Below are 26,857 nucleotides of genomic sequence, written 5' to 3' on the forward strand. Positions count from 1 at the left end.
GAGGATAAGAACACCCTCCCCTCCTTGCCAAGGAAGGACTGAAAGATGTACTGGCAGAAAGGTCCCTGAAGCCCTGCATCTGAAACTGGATAATTCCGATTCCGTTAGAAGGGTCAGCCATCCATGAGAATGTCACCCCATTACAACTATCTCAGCATCACAACTGCAGTGCACAGATAAGAGTGCTGGTCACTGGAAGGAGTACAAGATGATTATCACATCAGCTGCACAAAAGTGAAGGAGAACTATTTTGTTGGCTCTGCTGGAAAACTAGCTGCCCTTCCATCAGGCAGGCTGTGTGTGCCTGCGCCTATTTTCTTCTCCCCTCCCCATCCCTTTTGCATTTGTGCCATGTCTTTTAGACTGCAAGGTTCAGAGATGTGGACTCGCCCCATGCCCAACCCGCCAGTTTTCTTCTGAAAACCCTCTTGGGAGTATCTTCAATGGAAGAACAGGGTTAAAAGTGCCTTAAATATGTACATGAACACCATGAAAATTCTAAAATATTGTATAAAAGCTGTGTTTATTTAGAATATATTTACTATTTTCTCTTAAGTTGTGAAAGCACTTAACACAGAAAATCTCACATTTTAACTCTCGTAGAATACCTTAAAATAGATATTGTTTTGTTTTGCTCATGGTCATCATAATTGGCATGACCCAAATTCTCACAGCAAACCAAGTTTCAGGTGACTGAAATGTTTGAAGGATGGAGTGCTTGCTGCCTCTTTCTCAGCATAACTTTCACAACATGGTAAATGGCTACAGCAGGAATGAATAAACATGGCAGAATTGTCAGCATCATACAGATGAACACAATCCACGTGGGATAAATTTTTGGCTCTTTTGAAGGAAAATCTACCTGTGGGAAAAACAAATACATTCCATGAAATCCAGCTCAGTTGTTATCATGGCATTATGGGAGGTAAGAAAAATGTTACAAAATTACAAAAGGAAAAGGGAAGACTTTTGGGTTTTGTGAACGAAGACTATTGTTCAAATTTGTTCTTCTACACAAAATGGCTCTTTTGCATAAGAACATAAGAAGAGCCCTGCTGTTGTAACCTGAGATGGACTTTTCCTCCATGAATCTGTCCAATCCTCTTTTAAAGGCATCAAGGCCAGATGCCGCCACCACATCCTGTGGCAAGGAGTTCCACAGACTAACCACACGCTGGGTAAATAAATATTTTCTTTTGTCTGTTCTCTCTCCCAACACTAAATTTAGAGTGAATGTCCCCCAATTCTGGTATTGCATGAGAGGGAAAAGAGCTCCCCTCTACCCACTTTATCCATTCCCTTCATAATTTTATATGTCTCAATCATGTCCCCCCTCAGTCGCCTTTTCTCTAGACTAAAGAGCCCCACACGCTGTAGCCTTTCCTCCTAAGGGAGGTGCCTCAGCCCAATCATCATTTTAGTTGCTCTCCTCTGCACCTTTTCCAGTTTCACTATGCCTTTTTCAAGGTCCAGCGACCAGAACTGTATGCAATACTCCAGGTGAGGCCTTAGCAACGTTTTGTACAATGGCAGTATAATGTTGGCTGCTTTATTTTCAATCCCCTTTTTAATGAGACCTAGCATGGAATTGGCCTTCTTCACTGCTGCTGCACACTGGGTTAACACTTTCATTGAGCTTTCCACCAGCACACCAAGATCTCTTTCCTGATCCGTCACGGACAGCTCGGAACCCATCAGCTGATAACTAAAGTTTTTTTTGGGGGGGGGAGTTGGTCCCAATTTTCATTTGGGACTTCTTAGAGGGGTTGGCAATTGGCTGGATAGCTCTGTGGCTTTGGTCTCTGGCTGCAGAGCCAGAGGTTGGGAGTTCAATTCCGCACTGTGCTTCCCAGAAGAGCCGGCCTGCGTGGCCCTGAGCAAACTGCGTAGTCCCAGGATGCCCCCAGAAGAAGGGAATGGGAAACCACTTCTGAACATTACCTGGAAAACCCTGAAAAAAGGCCTGATTTAGGGCCTTGTGTGCACAAGATGGAGCGTAGATTTAAAATAAATTATACAAATTACTTATATAAAGGTAACATACGTATGGTTGTTGTGGGTTTTTCGGGCTCTTTGGCTGTGTTCTGAAGGTTGTTCTTCCTTCAGAAGAACAACCTTCAGAACACGGCCAAAGAGCCCGAAAAACCCACAACAACCATTAGATCCCGGCCGTGAAAGCCTTCGCATAACATACGTAGTTTGGGTTCCAAGCATTGTAGCGTGGTGGCTTCTGAACAGCTAGGGAGGCCAAAAAAATTGAAACCATTAACACAGGACTGATAATTTGCCACGATGCCTTCCAGAAGATGTTGACTGGCCGTCCTGTCATCCATTCCATATCACCAGAGAACCTGTGTATCAGATTGGTTACAGTTATTGACAAATCTATGCATAATTGAGCCTCCTTCCTATACATTGTCTATTCATATATGTATTGTTCATTGCTTAATGTCTTGCATAAATCACTAAAACAGTACAGAATGTCCTGTGCTGTTGTTTGATTATATTCATGTCCTCCAATGGCATGGCATAGCATGGCGAAAGCTATTTTGTGCACAGGTGGCAACCACTCTTGTTTTCCACACATTACCAGATATGTTAGTTTACACTTGGTTGAATAATGGAAGTATGGGTTCCTTGAAGCTTTGCTGCGGTAAAACAGAGGAAGATGGGAGAAGTAATACTATTCCCCTTTGATCTTCTCTGCTAATTCATCTATGGAGCTGGTTTTCTTGGTTTAGAGGAGAATGACACTTCTTCCTGGCAGTCATTAAACTTTTCCTCCAGATCCAGGCTTTTGTTGTTTAGTCGTGTCTGACTCTTCGTGACCCCGTGGACCAGAGCACGCCAGGCCCTCCTGTCTTCCACTGCTTCCCAGAGTTGGGTCAAATTCATGTTGGTAGCTTCAATGACACTGTCCAACCATCTCATCCTCTGTCGTCCCCTTCTCCTCTTTCATAGTACTCAGTAAAGTAGTAAGCCAGAATTGAGGGTACCTTGCTAGACAAAATAGACTCTTACTGAATGATCCTCCATATAAAATTCTCTCCCATTTAAAAATAAAGCACCATATCAGGGAGAACATGGGTCAAGAACCCTTCATCATGACACCTGTGAGGAGGAATTTTTCAGAATATAAATGAGCATTCAGGAAGATAGCTTAAGGAATGCTTTTTTGTTTGTTTTGGTTTTTTTAATGGCTTTTTCACAGGTTCATGCAGGGTAAGAATTCTGGGGCTTGCTGATTTTTCATATGCATTCATTGTGATGCATATTGTTAGCAAAAAAAAAAAGACTATGGCACCTCAGCACCACCCTCCAACATATGTTACAACTACGTCTGTACCATCACCGATGATGTACGAGTCTTTACCATATTCCAGAATGACCATGCAATTGAATTTGAAAATTCCATCACTGGGAATCTTTTGAGTGACATCGCCAACCCCTCCTTTGAGAGAGGATATCACCTCCTTATGAAACAAAAAATGCCAGGCTAGCCACAAATTTGCTGTCCTTCCACAAGCTGGCAAAGACCTTTCTGTTTAGACAGGCTTTTCCTTAGTGACTGGCAGTCTCAGATGGGGTTTTTTTTAATTGGATGGTTTGGGGTTGTTGCTTTTAAACGTGTTTTTAGTATTGATTTTATTTACTGTTTTTAATATAATACTTATTTAATTATTTTAAGATACTTGTATACTTATTGTTTTTAGCTTTTAAATATTGTCCTTTTAATTATGTAAGCCACCATGGATCCCTTTAAGGAGAAAGGTGGGGTAAAAATATTTTACATAAATGAATAATAAATTGGAAGGATTCCGCATCACTGTCATCATGCCAGATTCCTGTTCTAGTATTTCACCGTTCCCAAGGACAGCAGTCCCCAACCCGTCTTGGGCTTCCATGCAGTCAATTAGTTTATTTATCCAAGGTGATTTTGAATGGTTGTCCTCACCACCCTGCTCCCATTCTTTCACAAAGGAGCATGGTTTGCATCGATGGACCTGAGAGAGGCATACTTCCATATTTCCATCTAGCCATCCCACGGATAGTACAAGCAGTTTACTGTCGGTCAGAAACTTTGCCAATTCAGGATGCTAACTTTAGGGCTTGCAACAGCCGGGAGGCTGTTTCTTTATGAAATGTTCTGACAGCACTCCACACAAAAGGAGTGATGGTCTTCCCTTATATAGATTACTAGTGGGGAAATTATCTGTCTTACCTCGTCCTCCTTCAAGATCTTGGGCTATGGGTGGTTCACAAGAAAGTCCAAGCTTTGCTTCTCTCAAACTATAGATTACAGAGGGGCATGCCTGCACATCACCACTGGGAGAGCCAATCTTTCTCCAGACAAAGCCAGGAGGATAGCAGAATTGGTATTGTGGCTACAAAACCATACTCCTCAGCTTTCACCATCCAGAAGCTCTTTGACCTCATGATTTCTACCATGGCAGTAGCACCCTTTGCCAGGCTGCACTTACATACATGTGCATAAACCACTGCAGATTGATGTGGATATGGTCATTCCAGCTACTGACAGATGGAAACTGTAGAAACCGCTACTGGATTGTATGGAAGTGCAACTCTTCAGGCGTTTGAAACTGTACTGCATTGCGAAGCGATCCAAGCAGTAACAATCATCACAACTACCATGTATTACATCAGCAAACAGGATGGTATATTTTGGCAATTCTACTCTGCCTAACTCTTCACCTATAGCAGTGATGCATTTGCCAAAACATCCACTTAGTAGCAATACACAACTAGTTGCAACCAGACTAGGCCTATTTGAATCAATGGAAATTATAGAGGAGGAGAGTCACCAAATCCCCAATGAATCAATGGCCTACTCTAATTGAACTTAGTATTTATTTCTTTAAAATATTTTTATCCCACCTTAAAAAGGACCCAAGGCAGCTTACATCGTTACTAGACTAAGCAACAGGATTTCAGCCACTGAATACTGATTTGCATGCTGAATACACTAAGCACTATATATCTGTATTATTGATCTTAAGGATTTGTTAATATTAACCCAATACTTAAGGGCTTTTCCAGACACCCATATACAACAGTCACATTACCTTTTCATTCCATAAACAAATATAACTCCCATCACTTCAAAGAAAGCAATAAATAGCAAAGGCACCGATCCAACATATGCATCAAATACTTCAAGCCAGTAGCTCCCTGATCTCAAGGTGAAACACAGGCCCAATAAAAGTGAAACAAGGCATATTATACCTAGAGAAGACAAAGTGTATTCATTCTGTTAATAAAAAAAAAACTAAAAATCAGTATCCATGTACTTAACATTAGTCCTGTTGTATCTATGCTTGTCTGATGCTATGTTCTTCAAAACTACAACTCAGCCTAGCACATTGTTCTGAGGCCTCCTCAAGCCCTGTTACCCATACCCTAAGTATAAAAGATTAAGGGTGCAGTCCCACTTATCAAACAGAATTTCCATTACTGACCTCCAGGGTAAATGGGCACTGATTTTGCTATATAACTACATACTGTATAATACTGGAATGGATGTATAACTCTGCTTTCTGTGGGTCTCCATCCCTCTGCCCTTTCCTTACTCTTCTTGTCAAACCTGTGATGACTGAATAACACCGAAACATGATAGCATGAAAAAACAGGATGCCTAGCGAAGTGTTGGCATGCATCTGGCCAAAAGGGTGGGTGCATGGAATAAATTGCTTAGCCACACCTCTTCAAACAAGAAGGTGACAACACTGGAGTGTATTTCTGGCATTTGGTTTGTTGTACATGCCATCAGTCTGGAACAATGGTTCCCAAACTTGGAGCCACAGATGTTGCTAGATTTTCCCCACTCACAACAGCTGATGATAAGAAAATTGTCGCTCAACAATAGAAAGCCAGGGTTGGAAAGTAGTGATGCACCAGAAATATATGATAAACCATAGTGGGAATAAAATAAACTATAATTCGAGGTGTCCCCAATTCAAACATAGCCCTAGTCATGAGCTCATTGAGGTGACCTGATATTAATTGATCTTGCAAGTTGTTCTAAGGGTTGCTGAAACAATATATGTGAAATACACTGAAAACACTAAAGAACTATAACACTACATAGCATTTTAAGCTCAGCAAAGAATTTGTGAAAGAGGAAGAGAATGAGAAAGAAAGAAAAAACCAAAGCTTTTAGAGGCCATCCTTACCGCATGTAGCCTCCTTCGGTAAATATTTAGACACAATTTCAAACTCAGTGCAAGGAGTCAAGATACTTTGAATAAGTCCAAACATAGAAGACAGGCCCAGATTGAACAGCATGATAAAAAACAGAACTGCCCAAGCTTGGGATCCGGGCATCTTGATCACCACTTCTGTGAAGACAATAAAGGCCAGGCCAGTTCCGGTAGCGCTCTGTAAAAATTTTAAAAAATTGACAGATTTGCAATTAAATTGGTTTCTAAATGCTACCAGAGTATGTCGCAGTGGCAAATTCTTGATTATTCAATGTAACTCGCGTCTTAAGATTTAATTCTTGACATATTTCAACTTTACAATACCTCCCCTACCCCAAGAACTCCTGTACAGTACTGGTTCCTGGGGATTTTAAAAATTATTTTGGCAGCATCCAGTTTGGGCTGTGTTCACAGTACCGTTGTTGTTCCTTTTGTTACCAGATTTAAAATTTCGAGTCTTTACATAATTCATTGTGTTGGTGTTGTGTTTCATTTTAAAACAGAGAATCAAATAATTAGTACACAAACATTTGGCTTGTCCAAATCCTAAAGTTTTTCTTTGCATCCCAACCACAGATGATCAAGATTTTAATGAGAAATATCAAACACAGAGCTCAGTGAGTTAAAGGGGGAAATGGTGCATTGGGAAAAAAAAAACACATCCATACAAACAACTCATAATGAATGCAATACCTGATCAAGGAAATTTTGAAGATCACATTGTTTCAGTTTCAGCTGATCAACTTTTGCTGGGGAGGATACTTTCAATGCCTCATACCAAAGAGTATAATTATCTCTTGTGATAGGACTCTGCACATTAAATGCATTGGTGAGGTCTTGAATATTTCTGTCAGGAAAATCAAGTAAGACTTGAACTATTTGCATAGGTATCATTCCTAAGAAATATGGCCAACAATGATTAGTCACAGTAGTACGTATCTACATACATACTAATATTGTTTTGAGTATCATGTGTATAAAGTAAAAATCGAACCACTCATGCACTAGAGGGAGTTACCAGCAGATTATAGCTAACCCTCAGGTTTTACAGAAACATGAAACTAATCTTTTAGGGGAAGAAATCTAAAGGAGGAATATTCTCCACCCCAGAATAAGGCAATTTTTGAAGAGATCTTGGACCAGGTTGCTTTGGTTTACATGTGCATATTGGAAAGTGGTAATTAATTGGTGTAATATGATCCTTCTTCCTGCTAGCACTTAAAATCCTGGCAGCCACATTTTGATCTATTGAAAATTCCTAGGATATCTTCCCATAATGCACCACGCTCCCTCCAGGTAGTTTCAGCTGCAACTCCCATCAGCCCCAGCCAGCATGATGTGAACTGTCCTGAATATTTAGGATACGGTTGCCCTTTATGTTCGATTTACACCCCAGAGCATGATCAGCAGTCAGCCATTTTGGGAGCTGTAGTCCAACATGATACGAGGAAACAAGAGAGAAGATTCCCTGATCTGGACATACTCAAGCTGGGGAAGACTATATTAGTCCAGTAACTTGAACAGCAGTGACCAAAGAGAGAGCAGATTTTTCTAGAAAGGTGCTCAGATGGCAGACTACATACACTTATTCAGTGGGCACTTCTAACCACCAATACCTTATGAACATAAAGTAGTAGGGACAAATCTAAGAATATATACCAAGTTGCAAGTCTGCTATTTCAGCAGGAGTGTAACACCATGCAAAATGGACTTTATTCCAGTTCTTACTTCACTAGCTCCCCCAGTCGTTGTACTTTCATTATGGCTGGATTAATTTTGAGTGTATTCAACCTGATCCAATCCCAAACTGTTTCAAGAAATGTGGTGAAAACTTTTACTGGCTGCCTGGGATCAGATAGCAGAAATAGGAGATCCAGTAGTCTCACTGTACTTATTGATGACCTTGACCGTATAAATGTAAATACTAAGAACAAACACAATTGCCACTTCCTGTATGCCAAAAAGCCAAGAGAATCCATCACGCCACGTTCTAAAACCATCCTTCCAAGAAGGAAGGGAACCACTTCAAATCAGTATCTCTTTAAATCCCTTTCCAGATGATCCAGAAGCAGGCCGTGCTCAGTGGTGGTAAAAGCCACAGAGATCCAATCACATTTCCATAAATTGATCTCACAACAAGTCATCCAGCAGGGTGGCCAAAACTGATGCACTATCCCAAAAATAAATCTTGATTAGAAAGGACCCAAATCTGCTGTTTCACATAGTAAAACATAGGGCTAGATTGCCAACACACGTCAACTAGCTTAGTCAAAAAATGGTAACTTGGAAACACAGTGATAATTATTTCCATCAGAATGTTCAGGCAATGACTTCTTCAGGGCTGGTTTGATTTCAACTCCTTTAAGACAGTGGTCCCCAACCTTGGGCCTCCAGATGTTCTTGAACTAGAACTCCCAGAAACTTTCATCACCACTTCTGCTGGCCAGGATTTCTGGGAGTTGAAGTCCAAGAACATCTGGAGGACCAAGGTTGGGGACCACTGCTTTAAGAGATGGCAGGACCTTGCCTTCTGTCGTGGATATGCTGATCATTCACATCTGTGATGCAGACCTTTGGCACCATCCTGACTGGTTAGAGCTCCTGGGAGGTGCAGTCCCACCACACCTGAAGGGCTATAATTCATCTCTCCCTCCCCGCCAGCTGTCCCAAATAATGAGAGAAGAATATATAATACTGTCTCATGAAAAACAAAACAGATTGAAAACAGAGGAGCCATTATGTGTTCGTGGCTTTAACATTTGAGAATGAAATGGCTCACCTATCCAAGCAGTCCCAATAGTTCGTTGTTGCTTTGAATCCCAGAATGGAAAAAATTGGGATGGAGGCATACATAGACGTCAGACTGTTCACAAGTGCGATTACAATAGCATCTTTTTCACAGTCATTTCTAAGAGAAAGAATCCAAAAAAAAGTTACTAAGCTCCACAATCCACAGCACTGAATCCTCATACCAATGAATACATACAGGTAGCTGGTTACAGGGCATGAGTCACAGGGCTAATTCACCATGTAAGCCAGAGCATGCGTAAGTCAACGAGCCTTTGTCAGCTTAATAGGCTTCAAATAAAAACCAACTTTTCTTATTAGCAGGGGGGAAAGCATCCTCAGTTATGAGGATGAGCGCTGTGCATGCTGCCTTCCCGAGCCATTTTTACAATCCCTCAATGCTCTCCCCTAAGTAAAAAATCTGCACAGAAAACAACAATCAAGGCCTCCAGGAGCTGTTGTTCTGCAGTAAAATGGGGTATAGCACCCAATGCCCACAAAACCCACAAAAATGAAATTAAATGTTGATTTCTTATACTGTACACTCTATTTTGAATTTTTTATAACTTTTGCTTGTTTGTGGGGAAGTGTGGCCTTGTGGGTTCTGGGAATGGAAAATTGCCCTTAGGCCCTGTGGAGTTGCCCACCTGTGCTCTAATGGTTTTTGGAGAAGAGGGCATTTATCGGTCCAGCCTGCTACGTATGCAACAGGGAGAAGCAGCTATGAATGAGGTGGCGGCTAGAATCAGTTGAGGCTAGAATTGAGGTCTCCATGGTGCATTGAGGCTTTCAAAGCATCGATGCTACCGTGTGTGCCAGACAGAGAAGAATGTGGCTCTGTTTGAGGAAGCAATATGCTTCTGGCTGGTACAGCAGGTACAGCTTGCCATAAAGAGTCAAGCAAAAAATGGATCAACAGTTGTCTTCTGTACAATTATGAAAGTTATAAGAATGTTGTCTTCTGCTTTAACCTGGGTATGGAGACAAACAGTAGCATATTAGGCTAGTTTTACATGTGATGCTGAGTGTGTAAATTAACATGAAGAAACAAGTATACATTCCAGGGTCCAGTATTCAACATCTTGTTTTCAATGGGACTGTTGCTGTTGTCTAGGCACACAACATGGACATTCCAACCTGTATCCCACAACGGTGTATTAATTCGGAAGCCACCAGTTGGTTTAAACCTCGCACTGAAGATGTTGACTTACACAAATATTATTTCTCTTTCTCACACTCCTTTTTGTATACGACATTGAGTGTCATTTTTGCATCTGGCCTGAAAAGGTAAGCTTTCCCACTTCAAAGAAAACCTAATGAGAATGAACCAACAGTCCCTCCCTATCTGTGCGGCAAGCCGAGGACTGTGATATTGGAATGATTTTCACTGTGAGAACCAGCCAACTGAAAACAGCAATCCCTGTATTGTGCACAAGAGCTTTTACCTGTAGAACTTGCCTAAATCATTATACCTACTTTTGTGGGTTGTAGCTTGCATAGGCTACATGTCCCCCAAGTGCTAAAGAAAGAGAGAAGAAAATCTGGGTGGCTGCATCAAGCCATGCACGTGGATTCTTCAAGATTTTTACCTGTAAAATAAAGAAACAAAATGGATGACAGTGCTAAGGACATGATTAATCTCATGGTCTCTTGTCACAGCAAGAGTTTTTCTCATCAGCTGTAATTTATAAATTAGTTTGCTTTGCTTTGTGATTGGTCTTCAGGTCATAAGTATGGTCCTGCTTTGCAAATATGATTTCTCAGACATGAAAGGCTGCTCAATCATGTCTTTTCAACAGTAACTTGATTTCAGCTCCAATAAGAGGTTATATCTAAAGTATAGTTTGACTTGGCCCTGATTTAAGAAAGGTATTTTCAAGGAGATAATCTGAGGATGGAAAGGTCATTTATCTCCTTCAGTATCTGTTGATGCTCCCTTACAGCTGCTTGACAACATTTTTTGTTCCTAGCCTTATGCCAATCTTGGACGCTGATCCATTGAAGAAGCACCTCAAGCTCTTTAGGAAATTCACACTAGAGCTGTTGGGGGCCTCACACTTAGGCATCATGACTCTTTGCCTGAGTTGCCAACATCAACTAAAAGACTGAAATGCTCCTGCAAGCCAGAAAGTACATCTTCGTCCTCTCCACTCTCAGTGCTGAGGTTGAAGGGTTGGAATGGGCCTGTTTTCTCAGACAGAAGGCTTAATCCATGCTAATTCTCAGAAAGAGGCAGAAGGTAGATCAAGATCAGTTGACGACACCCTTGGTGATTTGAAGTAAGTCTCTCACACACAAAACACAAGAAATAAGGCCCCCTTCTCTGTCTAAAAGAGAAATGTGAGCTCACATGCCTGAAATCTGCTAACCCTTGTTGCAGCTCATACATTTCAGGTGATGGGCACAACCATACAGTGCTGACCACAACTCTTTCTCCACTAGCCTATCCAAGCTTTAATAAGTGTTCACATTACCCATCTGCCCCAGCTTCCCTAAGCCAAACATTAATAGATTCAATAGCATGAAAGCATGATTATGACTGAATAAGTAAACAAGGAAAAAGCAAAAAATTATAAGATCAAGAAATGTTGAGTCAGACTTTCAGTGGACATCTCAATAACAACAATAGCAACAATAGCAACAATGATATCACTGAGACTTTCAGTGATCAGAAAATCATTATGAAGCAAGAGGTCAGTCATATATGTAAGAAACCATTCACCATGCCATACCTAGAAGCTCTAAGGTACCACCAACAGATTATATGTGGAGGCATAAACAAATTGCAAATATCATTTTTCAGAAGTTGGCTAAATGTTACCCACATCTTTCCCTCCATATTATAGGTTCCAGCCACCTCCACTTTTAAGAAACAAAACTGTGACAGATGGTTGCTGTAGGTTTTTCGGGCTATTTGGCTGTGTTCTGAAGCTTTTTCTTCCTAACGTTCTGCCAGTCTTTGTGGCTGGCATTTTCAGAGGACAGGAGTTAGAACTCTCTTCTGTTGTAGTGTGTGGGAAAGTTGAGTATTTGTAGCTGTGGGATCAGCTTTTTGTCCTGGGTGATTATGGTGATCAAGGTGTTTTTTTGTAATGGGTGTATTGTTGTGATTGGGGGGAGATGATCTGTCACTGCGATTGATGGGTGTCATTAGCTAGCCTTTTGTGTGCCGTGATCACCAGTCCTTGTGGCTGGGTAGAATTCGTTGACCTTTTGCAGGCTGTATTTTTCAGTGTTGGGAGCCAGGTTTTGTTGAGTTGACTTTCTTCTTTTTTGTTGAAGTTCTGCTGGTGTTTGTGGATTTCAATGGCTTCCCTGTTCAGTCTAATAATTGCTGGTGTTGTCCAGTGCTTCAGTATTTTGAAATAGAATTCCATGTCCATATTGTTTCAGGGCATGTTCAGCTACTGCTGATTTTCCAGTTGTTTTAGTCCGCAGTATCTCTCATGTTTTTTTGTTTCTGGTGTGGATGCTGTGTTTTGTGGTCTCAATATATACCTGGCCGCAACTACCAGGTATCTGGTATACTCCTGCAGATGTGAGGGGGGTCCCTTTGGTCCTTTGTTGACCGTAACATTTGTTGTATTTTTGTGGTGGGCCTGAATACTGTTTGTTTGACATCAAAGAGGTCACGGACCACATGGGGAAACATATGAAAAAACATAACCTACAAACAGTATTCACCCTGATCACCATAATCACCCAATCTCCTGAAAAGGACAAAAAGCTGATCCCAAAGCTACAAACACTCAACTATCCCCCACACTACACCAGAACACAGAGTTCTAACTCCTGTCCTCTGAAGATGCCAGCCACAGAGACTGGCAAAACATTAGGAAGAAAAACCTTCAGAACACAGTCAAACAGCCTGAAAAACCTACAACCATCAGATCCCGGCCGTGAAAGCTTTTGAGGGTACATTAAAACTGTGACAGCATCCAAGAAAAGTAAGCTATCACAGATAAAACAGTTGAGTTTAATAAGATGGATATTATTACTTCTGGATAAGCAACAAAGAAAAATGAACTTTACAGAAAAGTTGGAGTTCCATCAGCAAACAACTTCAAAAGCATAGAAAGGACAAAAATTGCAGAGCACAAAACATTAAGGGAACAAATTAAAAGAGCATGGAAGCAAAATTAGGTCATTTTCATCCCTATACTAATTTCAGCAACTGGAGTTGTTCCAAAAGTATTAGTTACTGAGTTAAAACAATTGCCAATAGATGCTAATTTCCTGAGATCCAAAAAGCAGTGATTTTGCAAACATATCATCTTATTCATCTAATCTGCAGATTTTTAGGACTTGACTCCTAATGTTTAGGCCTTTAATCCACTCCCATGCAACCAGGAATGCTGAGAAACAATAACAATAACAATAACAATAACAATAACAATAACAATAACAATAACAACAACAACAACAACAACAACAACAACAACAACAACAACAACAATAATAATAATAATAATAATAATAATAATAATAATAATAATAATAATAATAATAATAATAATAATAATAATAATAATAATAATAATAATAATAATGAGAAATGAACAACAACAATAATATAAATATACTTGCATCAGGAGTAAATAGATAGATCAGTCCTTGACGAGCTCCTGGAAGAGTCAATCCATAAATAAGGAACACAGTAAGAATTACATATGGACACAGGGTGGTAACATAGATGGCCTGGAAAAGGATTATCAGAAAAATAAGTCTGAGACACGCATGAACATGGCAAGAAAGAGATAAAAGCAAAAGATGTCACAGTAAGTGTTCACCAAAACTCAATCTTTAATCCCACCCTCCCCCCAAAATGGGGACCATTTAGCATTGTTCCTTTTTTGTTGTTGTTTTGGGGGTTTTGTTTTGTTTTGTTTGTTTGTTTGTTTTTGAAAAGCTGTGCTGAAGCTGGCTAAAAATGTCTGTACAGTTTTCCTCCACCTCCCTAGACTTTTGATCCTGAAGCAAACTTCCTCAATCTATTCTTCTCCAGGAGTGTCAGATTACAGTGCCCATCATCCAGAGCCAGTACAACCATTTTTGCATTACCATCTAAGATGATTGTAGTGGTTAGCAATCTGCTAGCCACTACTTAGTGGGGACTTAGCAATCTGTTCTAAATCACACTGGCTTTTAAAGTGTTGTCCCACTGTGCTAATTTGCTTCCTGAAATCCAGAAATGGTTGATTTTTGCAAACATCAGCAGCTCAACGGAACATGCTAGGGACCAAATCAGGAACTTTCCACTTGCAAAAGTAACCGAATGCCTTTCAACAGTGACAGCCTGTTTAACGCCTTACTTTGGGGGAGGAGGTAATGAAATCATAATTATGTCTTATAAACACTGGGACTGTTTATGTGTAAAGTACTACAGCTTACTTTCACCTTTCCTCGCCACAAAAGTGTTTTGGGGGCATTTTGAATGTTTTAGCCTTCCAGCTTTTAGGACATTTTCTAATTTTTCAATGAACTTTTCAAAGGAACGAAGAAGTAATTTAAAAACATATAATAAGAAATGTGACAGGTATCAATGGGTTGCAGTTGTAACTGTGGCTCTTTGAGAGGTCATTTGTGAATTTACACATAAGGGTTCCTGCACCTGCACACAGCATCATTCCAGAATGTTCCCTCCCCTCATACCACACATGACCAAGTATGCCTAAAAGTGAATCCTCACCGTTCCAGGCTGCCATAATACAAATAACAGGGAGAGACACTGAGATAGGTCGTCCTTCACAGACGTGGGAACTTCATATTTCTTTCCCAGGGGAAACGAGTACGAAGCTCACCAGCACAGGTGGCAGGCCCGATTGTACCCTCCCCCCCCCAAACTGGGCATCCACCTACCACTCAGCAGCTGAGTGGGGAGGCTCATCCTCACTCCCTCACTGGAGTGGCCAGCCAAGAAGGGAAGCAGGACAGCACCAGCCAGGCTACCACCACAATTTATGCACTTTCGATAATACTGACCATGCATCATCACTAGTCCTTGATCTCATTGGTTTTAGAATTAAAGTAGCCCTCCCCACTGAATGGGAGGTCCTCTGTTCTGGACCTGAGAGCATCAGTTATTGTGATGGTATGAAACCAAACATGATGATGCAAGGAAACTGAGGGCGACATGACTTTTGAAGCATAGTCAGCCACATATCTGGCCAAGTTGATCTGTGACAGGCCAGTCCGATTAGATCCTCAGTCTTTGTGAGAGGCAGGACCGAGTTTTTGCCTTCAGTGGGAAATAGGCATCAATCTTGAAGACTCTGGAGATGGTGTAGGATCTCCCTGTCTGAAAAGGAACCAAGACACTGAACATCCTCTGCAGAACAATGATGGTCAAGGGAGGCTGGTGAATTCACATTCCTTAAGAGGTTCAGTGTCTAAGCCAACAAGACCTTAGTAAGAACAGCAGACGAACTGGCTAGAGAAGACAAAATCAGATCCAAAAATAAAGTCAAAACCAGAACAGATGCTGTCAAGATTCAAACTGGAGAAAGGTGCACAGCACGGATAAAGTTGATAAATCGATCAATGCAATATGTATTGGAGTAACAGGTGGTGGTTGGTGCGTCTCACCAACTTCTGGTCTTTAGTATCTCTATATTGGCAGATGTGTCACATCATCCTCTAGAAAAGTACTTCCTGGTTTTTAGTAGTGAAATAACCTTGCCTGGCATTGGAAGGTGAGACACGAAGGCAAGGCAGAGGGATTCCACAATGGCATCAAGGAGACAGTCATTATTGGTCATTATGTTATCTAGAACCTGCATCGGTGACAAGGGACGTGTTGGAGTCAAGATCAGAGAGTCACCTACAGTGGTTGTTTGACATACTGACAGAACTGGTGTGAAGGGGGCAATTTGGGGCAGCTTGATTGACTGATTTGAATGATCTTCCCCTCAAATAGAGACAAGATTTAGACTGGCCGAGCTTAAGCCTCTGTTTTGTGAAACCCCTACAAACAGAGCAGGCCTGAGATAAATGGTCGTCACACAGGAAGAAAACATTGGGAATGGCCTTCTATTCAAGTACTCTTCCCCCTGCATTTTTCAAACAGAGCCAAAGAGCCCACAGAGATGGGCAAGGGTCATCTGAGAGAAGGAAGACTCCTGAAACAGAATGAAGCAATCAGCAATGCTCCTCACAAAATTTCTCTTCTGGTAAATGAAAAGGAACTGAAGAGATTTGCTTTATGCATGCTTGGTCATGCACTGCATGAGGTGAGGATGGAACTTCTGCCTAAACTGCTCATTTTTGGAATGTTCCAGAATGATACTCTGAACAAGCACAGAAACTCATATTTGTGGCTCATAGAGACCTTGATGAACAACATACTGAATTACTTTTTTAAAATTGTAATGGCAATTGTTTCTAGTAACTTGAGAGGATGAGTGTCATCATAAGACATTGCGTTAATTTTTTTTTTAAAAAAACAAACAAACTTTCCAAGCTCTGCAAAGAAAGTTTCCATGGCACTTCCCGGTTTCACAAGAATCTAAGATCCCAAGCAAATCCTTAGGGTCTCAGGCACTTCCAGCTAGCAGTCTGTTACTGAGTAGCTTTTAATTCAGTAGATGTGTGAAAAAAGATATCTATATTCCTAATAAAGTTTTTTTTATACTTTCCCTTTATAACTTACTACTCCCTAACCTAGTCTTTCTTTTACTTTATGTGTTAGAAACAAATTCCATGGAAATATTGGAAGCAGAAGCCAAGCCATGAAAAGTGATCAAAAGCATTACAGGAGCCCAACTGGGATGTAACGATGGATTGGGTCTTTAGAGCCAAAGCTAGGTAGAAGCCACTCAGTACATTTGCTTACGCAGCCTCCTTTGCTTACAATAAGATCTGGCCTCAATCGGTGGGACACACTTCACTGGAGTGTATTGGAAACTAGACTGCTATGATACACGTTACATGTGACTCTCCTGGTGACTGCTCTTGGTCCAAGCTGAAGCTGAGATGATTTTGATAAGAACTGGCCACTGATGACATAGTATCTTGAATCTATAGTGGCTTTACTTATTGTCACTTTGCTTCCAGTATCCCCTTAACGGTCTGGCATTGGCTACTTTGGAACCGTAATATCTCTAACAATGACAATATGGAGCCTGTGCCAGGCTATGTGACTTCAGAATGCAGGAACAAATATACTTACAGAATAATTCACTATATTAAAATAACACTGGATTTTAGGAAGGAGTCCAGCTCTTCTAACACACTCTACGCACAGACTTTTAAAACAGTGATGGAACATATAAGCATTGTGAACTGCTGCCTACCTGATGTGATATATTACAGGCATGGGTTTACCACTTGAGTAAGAACTAGGACAGTAAAATATCAGTGACCTGGAATACTACCTCCTTACCTTTCCTGTGGATTCAATTCCTCTGATTGTACAGAGGTAAACAATCAGCCAGGAAGCAATCAAGCATAAAACCAACCACCACAGCAATGGTCCACCTTGCGTAATATCTGAGCTTATGTTTAAAGTGCGTCTGTACCAAAAAAAATTGGTGGCAGTGCTTTTGTGGCACTCTTCAATGAGTTCTGGAACAAAGAGTACAGCAAGCATCATCAAACTAGATAGTCATAGGTTTATTACAATCCTTCTAGTACAATACTAAGAAGAAACATTACCAGGCAAGCAGATTTTAACATTATTGATTTATTTCCTAGTAAATGTACTCATGTGGAAACACTCTTTTGTGGATATTTTCCCCTGCTGCGCATCAGGGCTGTGTCACGAAGAGGAGTCTAGGGGAGGGGTCACAGTGCTGATTGAAGGCTTGGGAGATCCGGGTTGCAGTCCCCACTAAGCCATCAGGTTCATCGTGTGACCTTGGGCTAGTCACTCTTTCTGTGCCCGAACTATCAAACAGGGCAGTTGTGCAAATAAAGTGGAGGGGACAGGAGTCAGGTACACCCCCATGAACTCAACAGAGGAATAGGAAACTATAGATGTAACTAATCAATGGCTGAATGAAGGAATGAACAAATGAATTAATTAATGAAATTCCTTTGGGTGGAGCAGGTATGGTAACATGTAAGGGTAAGGGTGGTCAAGAGAGTGGAAGACCTTGCCCAGAGCCCCTTCACAATCAATAGAACAACTCTACAAAAAAAATGATGCTATGATTGATGGGCACATTTAGAATGATTCATATACTAGAAATGGCAAGCAATGAGATGATTGGAATGCACCTGGTTTGCTGGCATCTTGTGGGCAGGAACTCCAAGGTAAAGGTGCTTTGAAAGAATTTGCGAAATACCACAGCACCCAGGACAAAATCATATTATAGTAGACGCTTACTAAGAATGACACCATCATGCAAGAGTAACCTGTGAAATAAGCAAACACAGATTTGGCATGAATGGAGACACCAACAAAAACCTGTGATTTTAGTTTAGCATCCATCTTGCAGGAGTATGAGCCACACAAAGGCAAGCTGCTATAGGACTATGACAGCCATGTTGGTAGTATGGCAGCAGAAAGCAAACTTCAGTACAAGTAAATCTCATGTTTAGATACTGTATCTCAGTGAGTTCGGATCTGGCTGCGGCCAGAGGCTGAGAGTTCAGTTTCCCCATCATGCTTCCCAGGAGCAAAGTCAGCCTGTGTAGTCTTGGGCAAGCTGCAGTCAGAGGGCACCCACAGAAACAGAGAATGGTAAACCACTTCTGAGTAATCTCTACCTAGAAAACCCTGGGAAAAGTTCCTTTAAATCAGAATAGACTTCACTGCATGCAATTATTATTAACTGTGGAAGAAGTCACAAAATCCCTGCAATCTGTGCTTTGATTTTTACAAATTGTTCATTTATTCATTTTAGGAGGTCCCATCAAGATGGGTCACATTTGAGGAAGGGTCCTTTAGCTTTAGCTGGTAGGACAAAAATGCCACAGTATTACTTTTAGGGTTTAAATGAACATCTGAACAGTATTTTTGCAAAGGCATCTTATCCCTCAACTATGGGAATATGCAGGAGATTGGACCAGAGCAAACTTTTCTCCATTTTTATTAACATTTTTCTATGGGCAAAAGTTTGGGTGGGGATCACGGAAGTGGGTGCAACTTTGCAATGCTTCTGGATGTTACCTCCCCCATCTAAGAGCCAGAGATTTGTGGTCTAAGCTAGATGGAGGCAGAAGGCAGGTTAGAGGAAAGGATAAAAGAAGCAGCGTGGACCTCAAGCACATGAGAACCTAATTAGCACTGTTGCCCATTAAGTACTCCCACAATTTGCTTTTGCTTCAGTTCCAGACTGACAGGTGCTCAGCTCCATGTGTTCTCTGTTATAGGAGGTGATGCTTCTCCTTCATATTACGGTATAGTCACAAGGAACCTATGCTTTTCAAGGAACAAGCCACACTTAGCACATTTTGTAGTAAAAGCTATTGAAACCTACCAACACCTCCCAGGTAAGGTGAGATCTGACTCCAGACACCAATACTGCCTTTTCTTAAGCGCTGCCCGATAGCCAATTCGAGATGAAATATTGGAATTCCTTCAAACACAAGTGCGATGACGTATGGAATCAAGAACGCCCCTAGAAAGATAATGGCCAGGCAGAGTCAACTCGTAACAACCTTATCTGGCTCAAGCTTTTTATTACTTTCACAGCAGCAGCATCTGGGGAGAGAAACAGACTATCTGCACAGCCCCTTATTAGGTCTGAAAGCACAATTGTGGTGGAGAGATGTGATTCAGGGAGGCTTTCAAGTTTGAGGAATAAGATCAAAGGAACCCCACGCTTGGTCCTGAAAACTAATCACAAAACAATGCAACTAATATTCAGATTAGGAGGAAAAAGCTGCTGCCACGCACTCAGACACTTTCAGCCCTATTCATGGTTTCTCATTATATATAAACCAGGACAAACTGTGGCTAATTTCAGTTGAGTTTCAGCTGAACAAGCTGACTTCAAAACGTTGTTTGCAATACTGCTTTGTTCAAATAAGCCATGGAAAAATTGTTGGCCACTAGAGGGCACGCCAAGGACATTTTCAGTTAAGACGTACATAGTCATCATTTGCTGATGGTTGCAAACAGGAGCAAGTGCTTCCAATCTGCATGCCATGGCTGTCCCAGAAGCAATGCTAATGCAGGGGAACTGGAAAAGGGGTAATGAATGTGACCAAGAGAGTAGAACAATTTCCTTGTAAAGAAAGTGTACAACTGTTACTGAATAGTAGAAGATGCAGAAAATATAAATAAACAGCATGAGGTAACTCTTCACAGAGCACTTAAGACTGTAGCATTCATTGCTATAAAATTTAGGTTGCCAACTTGGACAGATTTAATAGATTACTGGAAATTAAGGCAACCACCAGCTACTGATCTAGATGGCTGTATTTCACATCTAGTTTCTCTGTGTACCTCATGTACCCATTAAGTATAAATCAGAGGGTACTGCTGGTGTCCTAGTAGTGGGTGCTCATTGCCCATTCTGTGAACAAAATGTTGGACTGGATAAGTCTTGTGTCTCATCCAGCAGCACCCTTCCTATGTTCCAATCAACCAATTGCCCTCCGTAGCCAAAACTCAACCAACATTTGCAGAAGAATCACAATCCTTGCCACAGCTGCCAGGAACATGCAGGAGCATGTGCTGGATGTCAGTTCAGCACACAACCAGGCACACAATCAACACATGCTCAGTATCTGTCAATCAGCTAAGGCAAATTCCATTATTGCTCCATAAATACCAATGGAATTTTGGCCCAGATGTTTAGGACTGCCAGTCTCACCAACCCTGGCCAGCATGGTCTATGGTGTGAGATTATCGAAACAATAATTCAAAATATCTGGACATTGTGCCTCAGAACACTGTTGTTCAGTTCTTCTGCAGCAATATCTGAAAGGAAAGGGACAATGGCAAAGACTTTGCTTGTCAAATGGTAATGTATAGTGTTTCTGTACTGTGAAAAATAGACCTTAGGTTTCCAGATCTTTTATCACCGTTGGCATGTGATATTTCAAATTCTGGCCAAGGATAAAGCCTCCTGTATCAATCATCTACTTTCCTCTGTGTAACTGCTCCTAAAGGTCATGTATCGGGAAAACAAAATGGCTTTGTCCCCTTTGATTTCCCGGCTCTGCTTTCTAAATCCCAAGTTAATTGGCTTTGTGTTCATTCTGTGAGGGCAATCAGCTTGGGTCAGCTGTCGTGGTCATGGTACACCTGATCTCTTAAGATAACAGAGAATCCTGCAGCACTTCTGTGCCATAATAAATGTGTTAGTCTTTAAGATGACATAGGCCTCTCTCTGGTATTGTTTCCCCTCCCCCTCCAAGAAACCACCTTAGCTGCTCTTTTGAAAATGATTTGCCAGGTTCTTACTGAGGAATCTCCTTTTATAAACAAAGAGATTACAGAAAGTTACAATTGGGAATTGAGAAAGTTGCTCTTTTGTATGCCATTTCTGCAATGAGTAACACTATTTTAACAGCATTTATTGAAATCAATATTAGCAGTTAAAGCACAGAAACTTGCTCATTTTAATTACCTCTTATCAGCTTATGATCCTGAACTGCTGTCTTGGTCTCTCGTGTTATTTCAAAAATAAAATAAAATAAATCCCTGTACATTTATTTAGAGAAAGTAAATAACCTGAATCAACCAGGTGCTAAATCCAGGCAGTAAATGTGAATCAATCAGTAACTATGGTGATTGATAGTCTCAAGAAGACCCAATACTTGTGTTGTTCAGCAGACTTTGCAGGCAGGGTAAAGTAAAGCATTACAGAGAGAAGTTATTCAGTAACACTAATCAGTCTGAATACAGATTACAGAGTTGGAGTCCTAGATTAGCCAAAACATCAGGATATTGTCTTCAAAGTTTACCTCCTGGAAGCAGCAAGATGCTTATCATTTTGTCCAAACACCAAGCACTTTTCTGACTGTATCAAGTACGCTTTATCGAAATTTAAAATCCCTGTTTACCACATTATCTCCTGTTTTCTCTCCAAGGAGCCCAAGACTGTGAATTTCCCTCTTCACAACAGTTTTGTAAAATATACATACTGGCACCAAGTTTTCTTCTTCTCTCTTTGTTTGTGCTTACTTTAAAGTAAAACAAGTTACCGTAAGTGATATGTTCCATTTTTAACCAAGCCTGTCCCTCATTTTGCTTCTCTGGATAACTGATATTTGGCTTAATATGTTCATGCCTTCTCATACCGGGTTCCCCAAACTCTTCAGACTGTTATAGTAGCAAGGAGTGGGGGAGCAGCAGCGATTATGCAAGCTCTGTGGGTTTTTTTCAATGGCATTAAAATTAGGGAGAATTAAGGAAATCTGTCATCTTCTGCTCCTTTCAAAGGAGTGTCAGCAAGAGCAGATACCTGTTTAACATTCCTTTCACCAGGTCTTTCTGGCCAGGAATGCTGTTTGTGCTGATAACCTGAAGGGACTGGAAAGCTACTTCCTGGAATGATAATATGGCTTGGAAACCTACTCCACTTAAGCAGGAACACAGTGATGCTGAAGATAGTGACACACAAGCAATGTTCATGATAGAAGCAAAGTTTCTGGGGAAATCCTAGAAGAATTGATGGAAGAACTTGAAGGAACTTGACATATTTGGCAGAAAAGTAAGAGATGCTGGAGCAGCAGCAGCAGGAGGAGGAGACGCTTACAGGTTTGCCAGCTTCTTTGAGAGATCTGTGTCCCATATTCAAGAGAATGGTAGAAACACCTGCATCCATTGTCAGCTGCATTTTAGAGGCACAACCCAGTTAGAAAGTAAACAAGGAAAGCAATCATTCAAGCTGGTGACTGGCTTGAGTGCTGCTGGAGTTAGTTACAAGAGAAGGGACTCATAGAACATTAACAAAACTGCCTGGGAATGTAAGAAGTGAAGCAATGTGAATGTGTCCATGAAATGTATGCCTGTTAAAAAAACAAAAGTTTTATTCACCCCACTGCCATATTTCAGGCTTTAAGTAGTAGTCTTTTTGCTGTCATGCTGAAGCATATCTTTGGAACTGCAACAGAATGTGCCTACAGTATCTCCGGACTAGATCAAATGAAAAGCTCTTTAATCTCTCTAGACTGAGAGCAAAGACCAAAGTCCAGCTGAAATGCAGACTTCCTCTTCGCTGATGATACAGCCATTGTTGCCCACTCAGCTGAAGACCTCCAACAACTCATAAATCATTTTAGCAAGGCCTGCCAAGACTTTGGACTAACAATCAGCCTGAAGAAAACACAAGTCATGGGCCAGGGTGTGGACTCATCTCCCTCTATTTCCATCTCCACGCAAGAATTGGAGGTTGTTCGTGACTTTGTGTACCTTGGCTCAACGATCTCTGATTGGAAAAATGGGGAAAAATCGGAAAAAATGGGGAGGGGGGCTCCAGGCAGATTTGCATTGACCTTTACATCATGTAGTTAACAGAAAATAATGCAAATCAAACCATCCCGATTGTGGAGCAGTTCCTCCATTATTTGTCAATGTAATTTGACTCTCATTCTCTGATTCTCATGGACCATTCATTTGAAAGGATGGCTAATTTTATGTGTGAGAACACAAGCTCTGCTACAACTGCACACAATGCCACCACATTGGCAGCTGTGGCAGTAAGCCACTTTTCCTTGATAATAAGGCATGAGCTATCCTGTAGACTTTGTTGACAAATTGATCTGTGATTCCAGAAGATTCCCAGAAGTGCAAAGTTACCTGTAAACAAGGTATACTGGGATCACATGCTTTATTTTAAAGAAACCGCTTCTTTTTTAAGCACATGTGCAGTCACCAGCCTGGGATCAGTATATGGCTCCTTTAATCAAGGTCAGTGGGAATACATTTGCGAAGGCTTTCACGGCTAGGATCTAATGGTTGTTGTGGGTTTTTCAGGCTCTTTGGCCGTGAGAGCACAGAATGCTGTCCTTTGAAGATGCCGGCCACAGAGACTGGTGAAACATTAGGAAGAACAACCTTCAGAACACAGCCACAGAGCCCGAAAAATCCACAACAATCTGTGGAAATAATCTGAGGCTCTGCTGGTACAGCTAGGAAATCTTAAAACAAAACTACCTAATTTGGGAGGGCAAGGGTATTGGAACAATGCCTTCAATTGTTCGATAGACAGCATCCCCATTAATGTAACACAACCCTTATCAGATGATTTTATTATTAGAAAGGCCATCAATGGGAGAGGTTTATTGGGCAAACAGGAAATGAAGAATCCCACAGCTAGAGATTACTATTGACTTCACCTCAAAAGTAGCTTTTGTTATTTCCATTAATCCTGCTCATTTAGCACAAGAACTGGCTCTCTCTCTCTTTTTTTGTTATGGTCTACATTTTTTTCTTTGGCCTTCGGAAAAATTATATTGTTTCTTTTATTGTAAGCCGCCTAGAGTGGGCTAATATGTCCAGATAGGCGGGATAGAAATAAAATAAATAAATAAAAATAAATAAATAAATTGTAGAATTAGAAGACATCCACATCACATTCATAATACTGTACTGCATTCAAAACTGGGAGATTTCTGCATCTAATGACGGGATCTTCCAGATGGAGCATGTACAGCAACTTGTTGTTGTTGTTTGGACCCAGAAATTAACAGGATTTAACAGAACGTGTGCCCTCACTATCTCACTTCACCATACATTTAGCCACAAAGCAACAGAACCCTTTATCAGCTTCGGTGTGAAATAATTACAGCAGTGCTTCCATGAAGTGAATTTCACTGGTGATACTTGAATTGTTTGTCATGTTCACCATGTTTCCAATCTCCACTCAAAGACTGCTTATAATTAATTTCTGTGTGGATTGCAAAAAAGCAAGACAAGCAAAATTCATGCAAACTAAGAATAAAAAAGCCCAGTGCTCCCCAAAAATAGCTACCCCAAACACTATTATAGGTTTCATACATGAACGTGACTCCAGTTAACCTGGAAGTGCTATGGCACTAAATTCCACATCTCTGGGGCAAAGCAGCTCATCAAACAAAACTTATTTTTACATATTGAAAAGTAGCAGGTAGTCATGGGACAAAGCACTGCCCAAAATCAGGTGACAGGATTGTCTATGGATGGAAGAAAAAAAATATTGGTTACAACACTGCAGAGACTGGGAACAAGTTTCATCATTTTAATCTGCTAAGGTCTTTAGGGAAAGCTTCAAAAGTTTACAGAGAAAGAGGAGGAAATTGAGCCAAACTCTTAAATCAAGAAAGTGTCAGGTATTTCTAAAATATGTAATTAATAGATGGGGTTTCATGAAGTAAACACATAATAAAAGATCAATTACACTACTAAAACAATTATAAAATATGATTCCAACTGCAGTTTTGTCTGAAGAACCAATCACAAAGCTACTAGCCAATGAAGAGTTAATTTTCTCTTACCTCCTCCATAAGTTTGGCACAGGTATGGAAAACGCCAGACATTCCCAAAACCAACAGCAAATCCAATACAGCTTAAAAGATACTGGAATTTATTATCCCATTTTGGCCTTCTTACATCATCTTCAACTACCCTAGAATCATCTTCAGGTGGTGGTTCCAACATTTTTACTAAATCTCCACCTCTTTATTTCAGATGAGCAATAACTTGACCACTAAACCTGAATCAGTTGCCGTAGAAATGGCAGGAAAGCAAGTCTGAGAATGCTGAACAATGGTTTGGAACTTTCCAGTTCTGACATCACACCAAAGCATGAATCCACCTAGCAATTTAGGTGGATACAAAATAAGAATGTTCATCACAGGAAAGGACCTCATGATTGTTACATAACAGCACTGATGTTACCTGTCTGTCATGGGTTTGGAGGGAAAGTTCCATCCTATGGGGAGTGGAAGGCGGGACATCAGGAGGAGGGGCTGTACTGTATAAATATGTGATGCCTGTGTGGTGAAGAGTAGATGCTGAGACAGACTGTGAGACACTGGGTTGGGACGAAGCAGCAGCTGGGGAAGAAGAAGCTGTTGTGGGAGTCTGGGTGTCTGACAGGGTACTACTGTGTGTCAGAGTACCAACCTGATAAGTTCAGGTGTCTGTGGGTTAGCCAGAACTGATGGGTTCAGGGTCTGTGCTTTAAGTTAAAGGTTCTAGGTGAACCAAACTGTATGCTTGTGTGTGTGAGAATAAGCCACGTTACTTTATTTTATTCACCTGATTGTTTTATTTACCCTGTTTGTATTTAAAATAAACCTTATTCTTTTGTTGTTTAAAAATCCATCCCTGGTCTGTGTGACTTATTATAGGGAATGGTTGGTGGCAGCTTAGTAACTGTGTGATAGATCCCAGTAGGTCTGGGTTTGTCACATTGATTGGTGTCCAGCGTGTGGGATACGACTGGTCCAGTTGTCCAGCGGTCCAGCAAAGCCTTGGCAAGTGTGCCCAGAGCAAGGGGGGTCTAGTCAGGGACAGTCTGAGGCGCGTAGGTAATCTTCTAGGTGTACCTCACGGGGAGGTGCGCTAGTAGAAGAACGTGCCCACTGGGGAGACTTAGATTAAGGTGCTCTGAGGCAGCCTAGTTTTGGCGGGAAAAAGCTGAGGAAAAACTGCGTAGCAACAGCGAGCTAGCTTGCCAGCTGAGAGGCCCAGCAGAGGGGGGTAGGCTCTGACTCGAGACTGTTGCAACTTTAGTGCTGAAGAACAGCAGCAATCTCTAGGAGAGCTGGTTCTGAGGCAAGAAGGAAAAAAGTGGTCGTTTTATTTTGAGGCTTGACTTTTTAAAGCCGCCTGTTCTGAGGGGGGATTATGCCCTTGACTCGAAGCAAGATAGCAGACATGAGTGAAGTGAAAGACCCCCAGATTGACCAAGGTTCTGAGGATGAATTTGGCTCAGTGCAAGGTGACAGCACAGGAGAGCAAGACCCAGAAC

The 26,857-nt window shown here is 41.1% G+C and overlaps 1 protein-coding gene across 2 annotated transcripts; it reads right to left on the reverse strand.

Moving 5' to 3' along the window:
- Positions 1-506: 506 nt before the first annotated feature.
- On the reverse strand, positions 507-25,720 carry LOC110080883 (sodium-dependent neutral amino acid transporter B(0)AT3). 2 transcript variants are annotated; one of them, XM_020797146.3, is made up of 12 exons: positions 25,377-25,720; positions 19,427-19,567; positions 18,222-18,359; positions 17,386-17,567; positions 13,593-13,703; positions 10,482-10,594; positions 8,998-9,126; positions 6,912-7,065; positions 6,192-6,396; positions 5,085-5,244; positions 2,195-2,351; positions 507-862 (listed from the first exon to the last, which is right to left on the reverse strand). In XM_020797146.3, exons 1-12 carry the CDS (start codon positions 25,537-25,539, stop codon positions 686-688), a joined length of 1,830 nt encoding a protein of 609 aa, XP_020652805.3. In that variant the 5' UTR covers positions 25,540-25,720; the 3' UTR covers positions 507-685. The 2 variants fall into 2 exon arrangements, with proteins under 2 accessions (XP_020652805.3, XP_072854565.2); XM_072998464.2 differs by lacking the exon at positions 25,377-25,720 and adding an exon at positions 21,527-21,689.
- Between the last annotated feature and the right edge of the window lie 1,137 nt (positions 25,721-26,857).

The sequence above is a fragment of the Pogona vitticeps genome, chromosome 4, assembly GCF_051106095.1.
Source record: "Pogona vitticeps strain Pit_001003342236 chromosome 4, PviZW2.1, whole genome shotgun sequence".
NCBI lineage: Eukaryota > Metazoa > Chordata > Lepidosauria > Squamata > Agamidae > Pogona > Pogona vitticeps.

Bases quoted from the DNA above. Each gene is read 5' to 3' on its own strand.
- LOC110080883 (XM_020797146.3), bottom strand. From the start codon at position 25,539: ATGTTGGAACCACCACCTGAAGATGATTCTAGGGTAGTTGAAGATGAT. The intron at 19,568-25,376 runs GTAAGAGAAAAT...TTATCTTTCTAG, and splicing joins GTGCCAAACTTATGGAGGAG to GGGCGTTCTTGATTCCATAC. The intron at 863-2,194 runs GTATGTTATGCG...TTTTTCCCACAG, and splicing joins ATGCTTGGAACCCAAACTAC to GTAGATTTTCCTTCAAAAGA.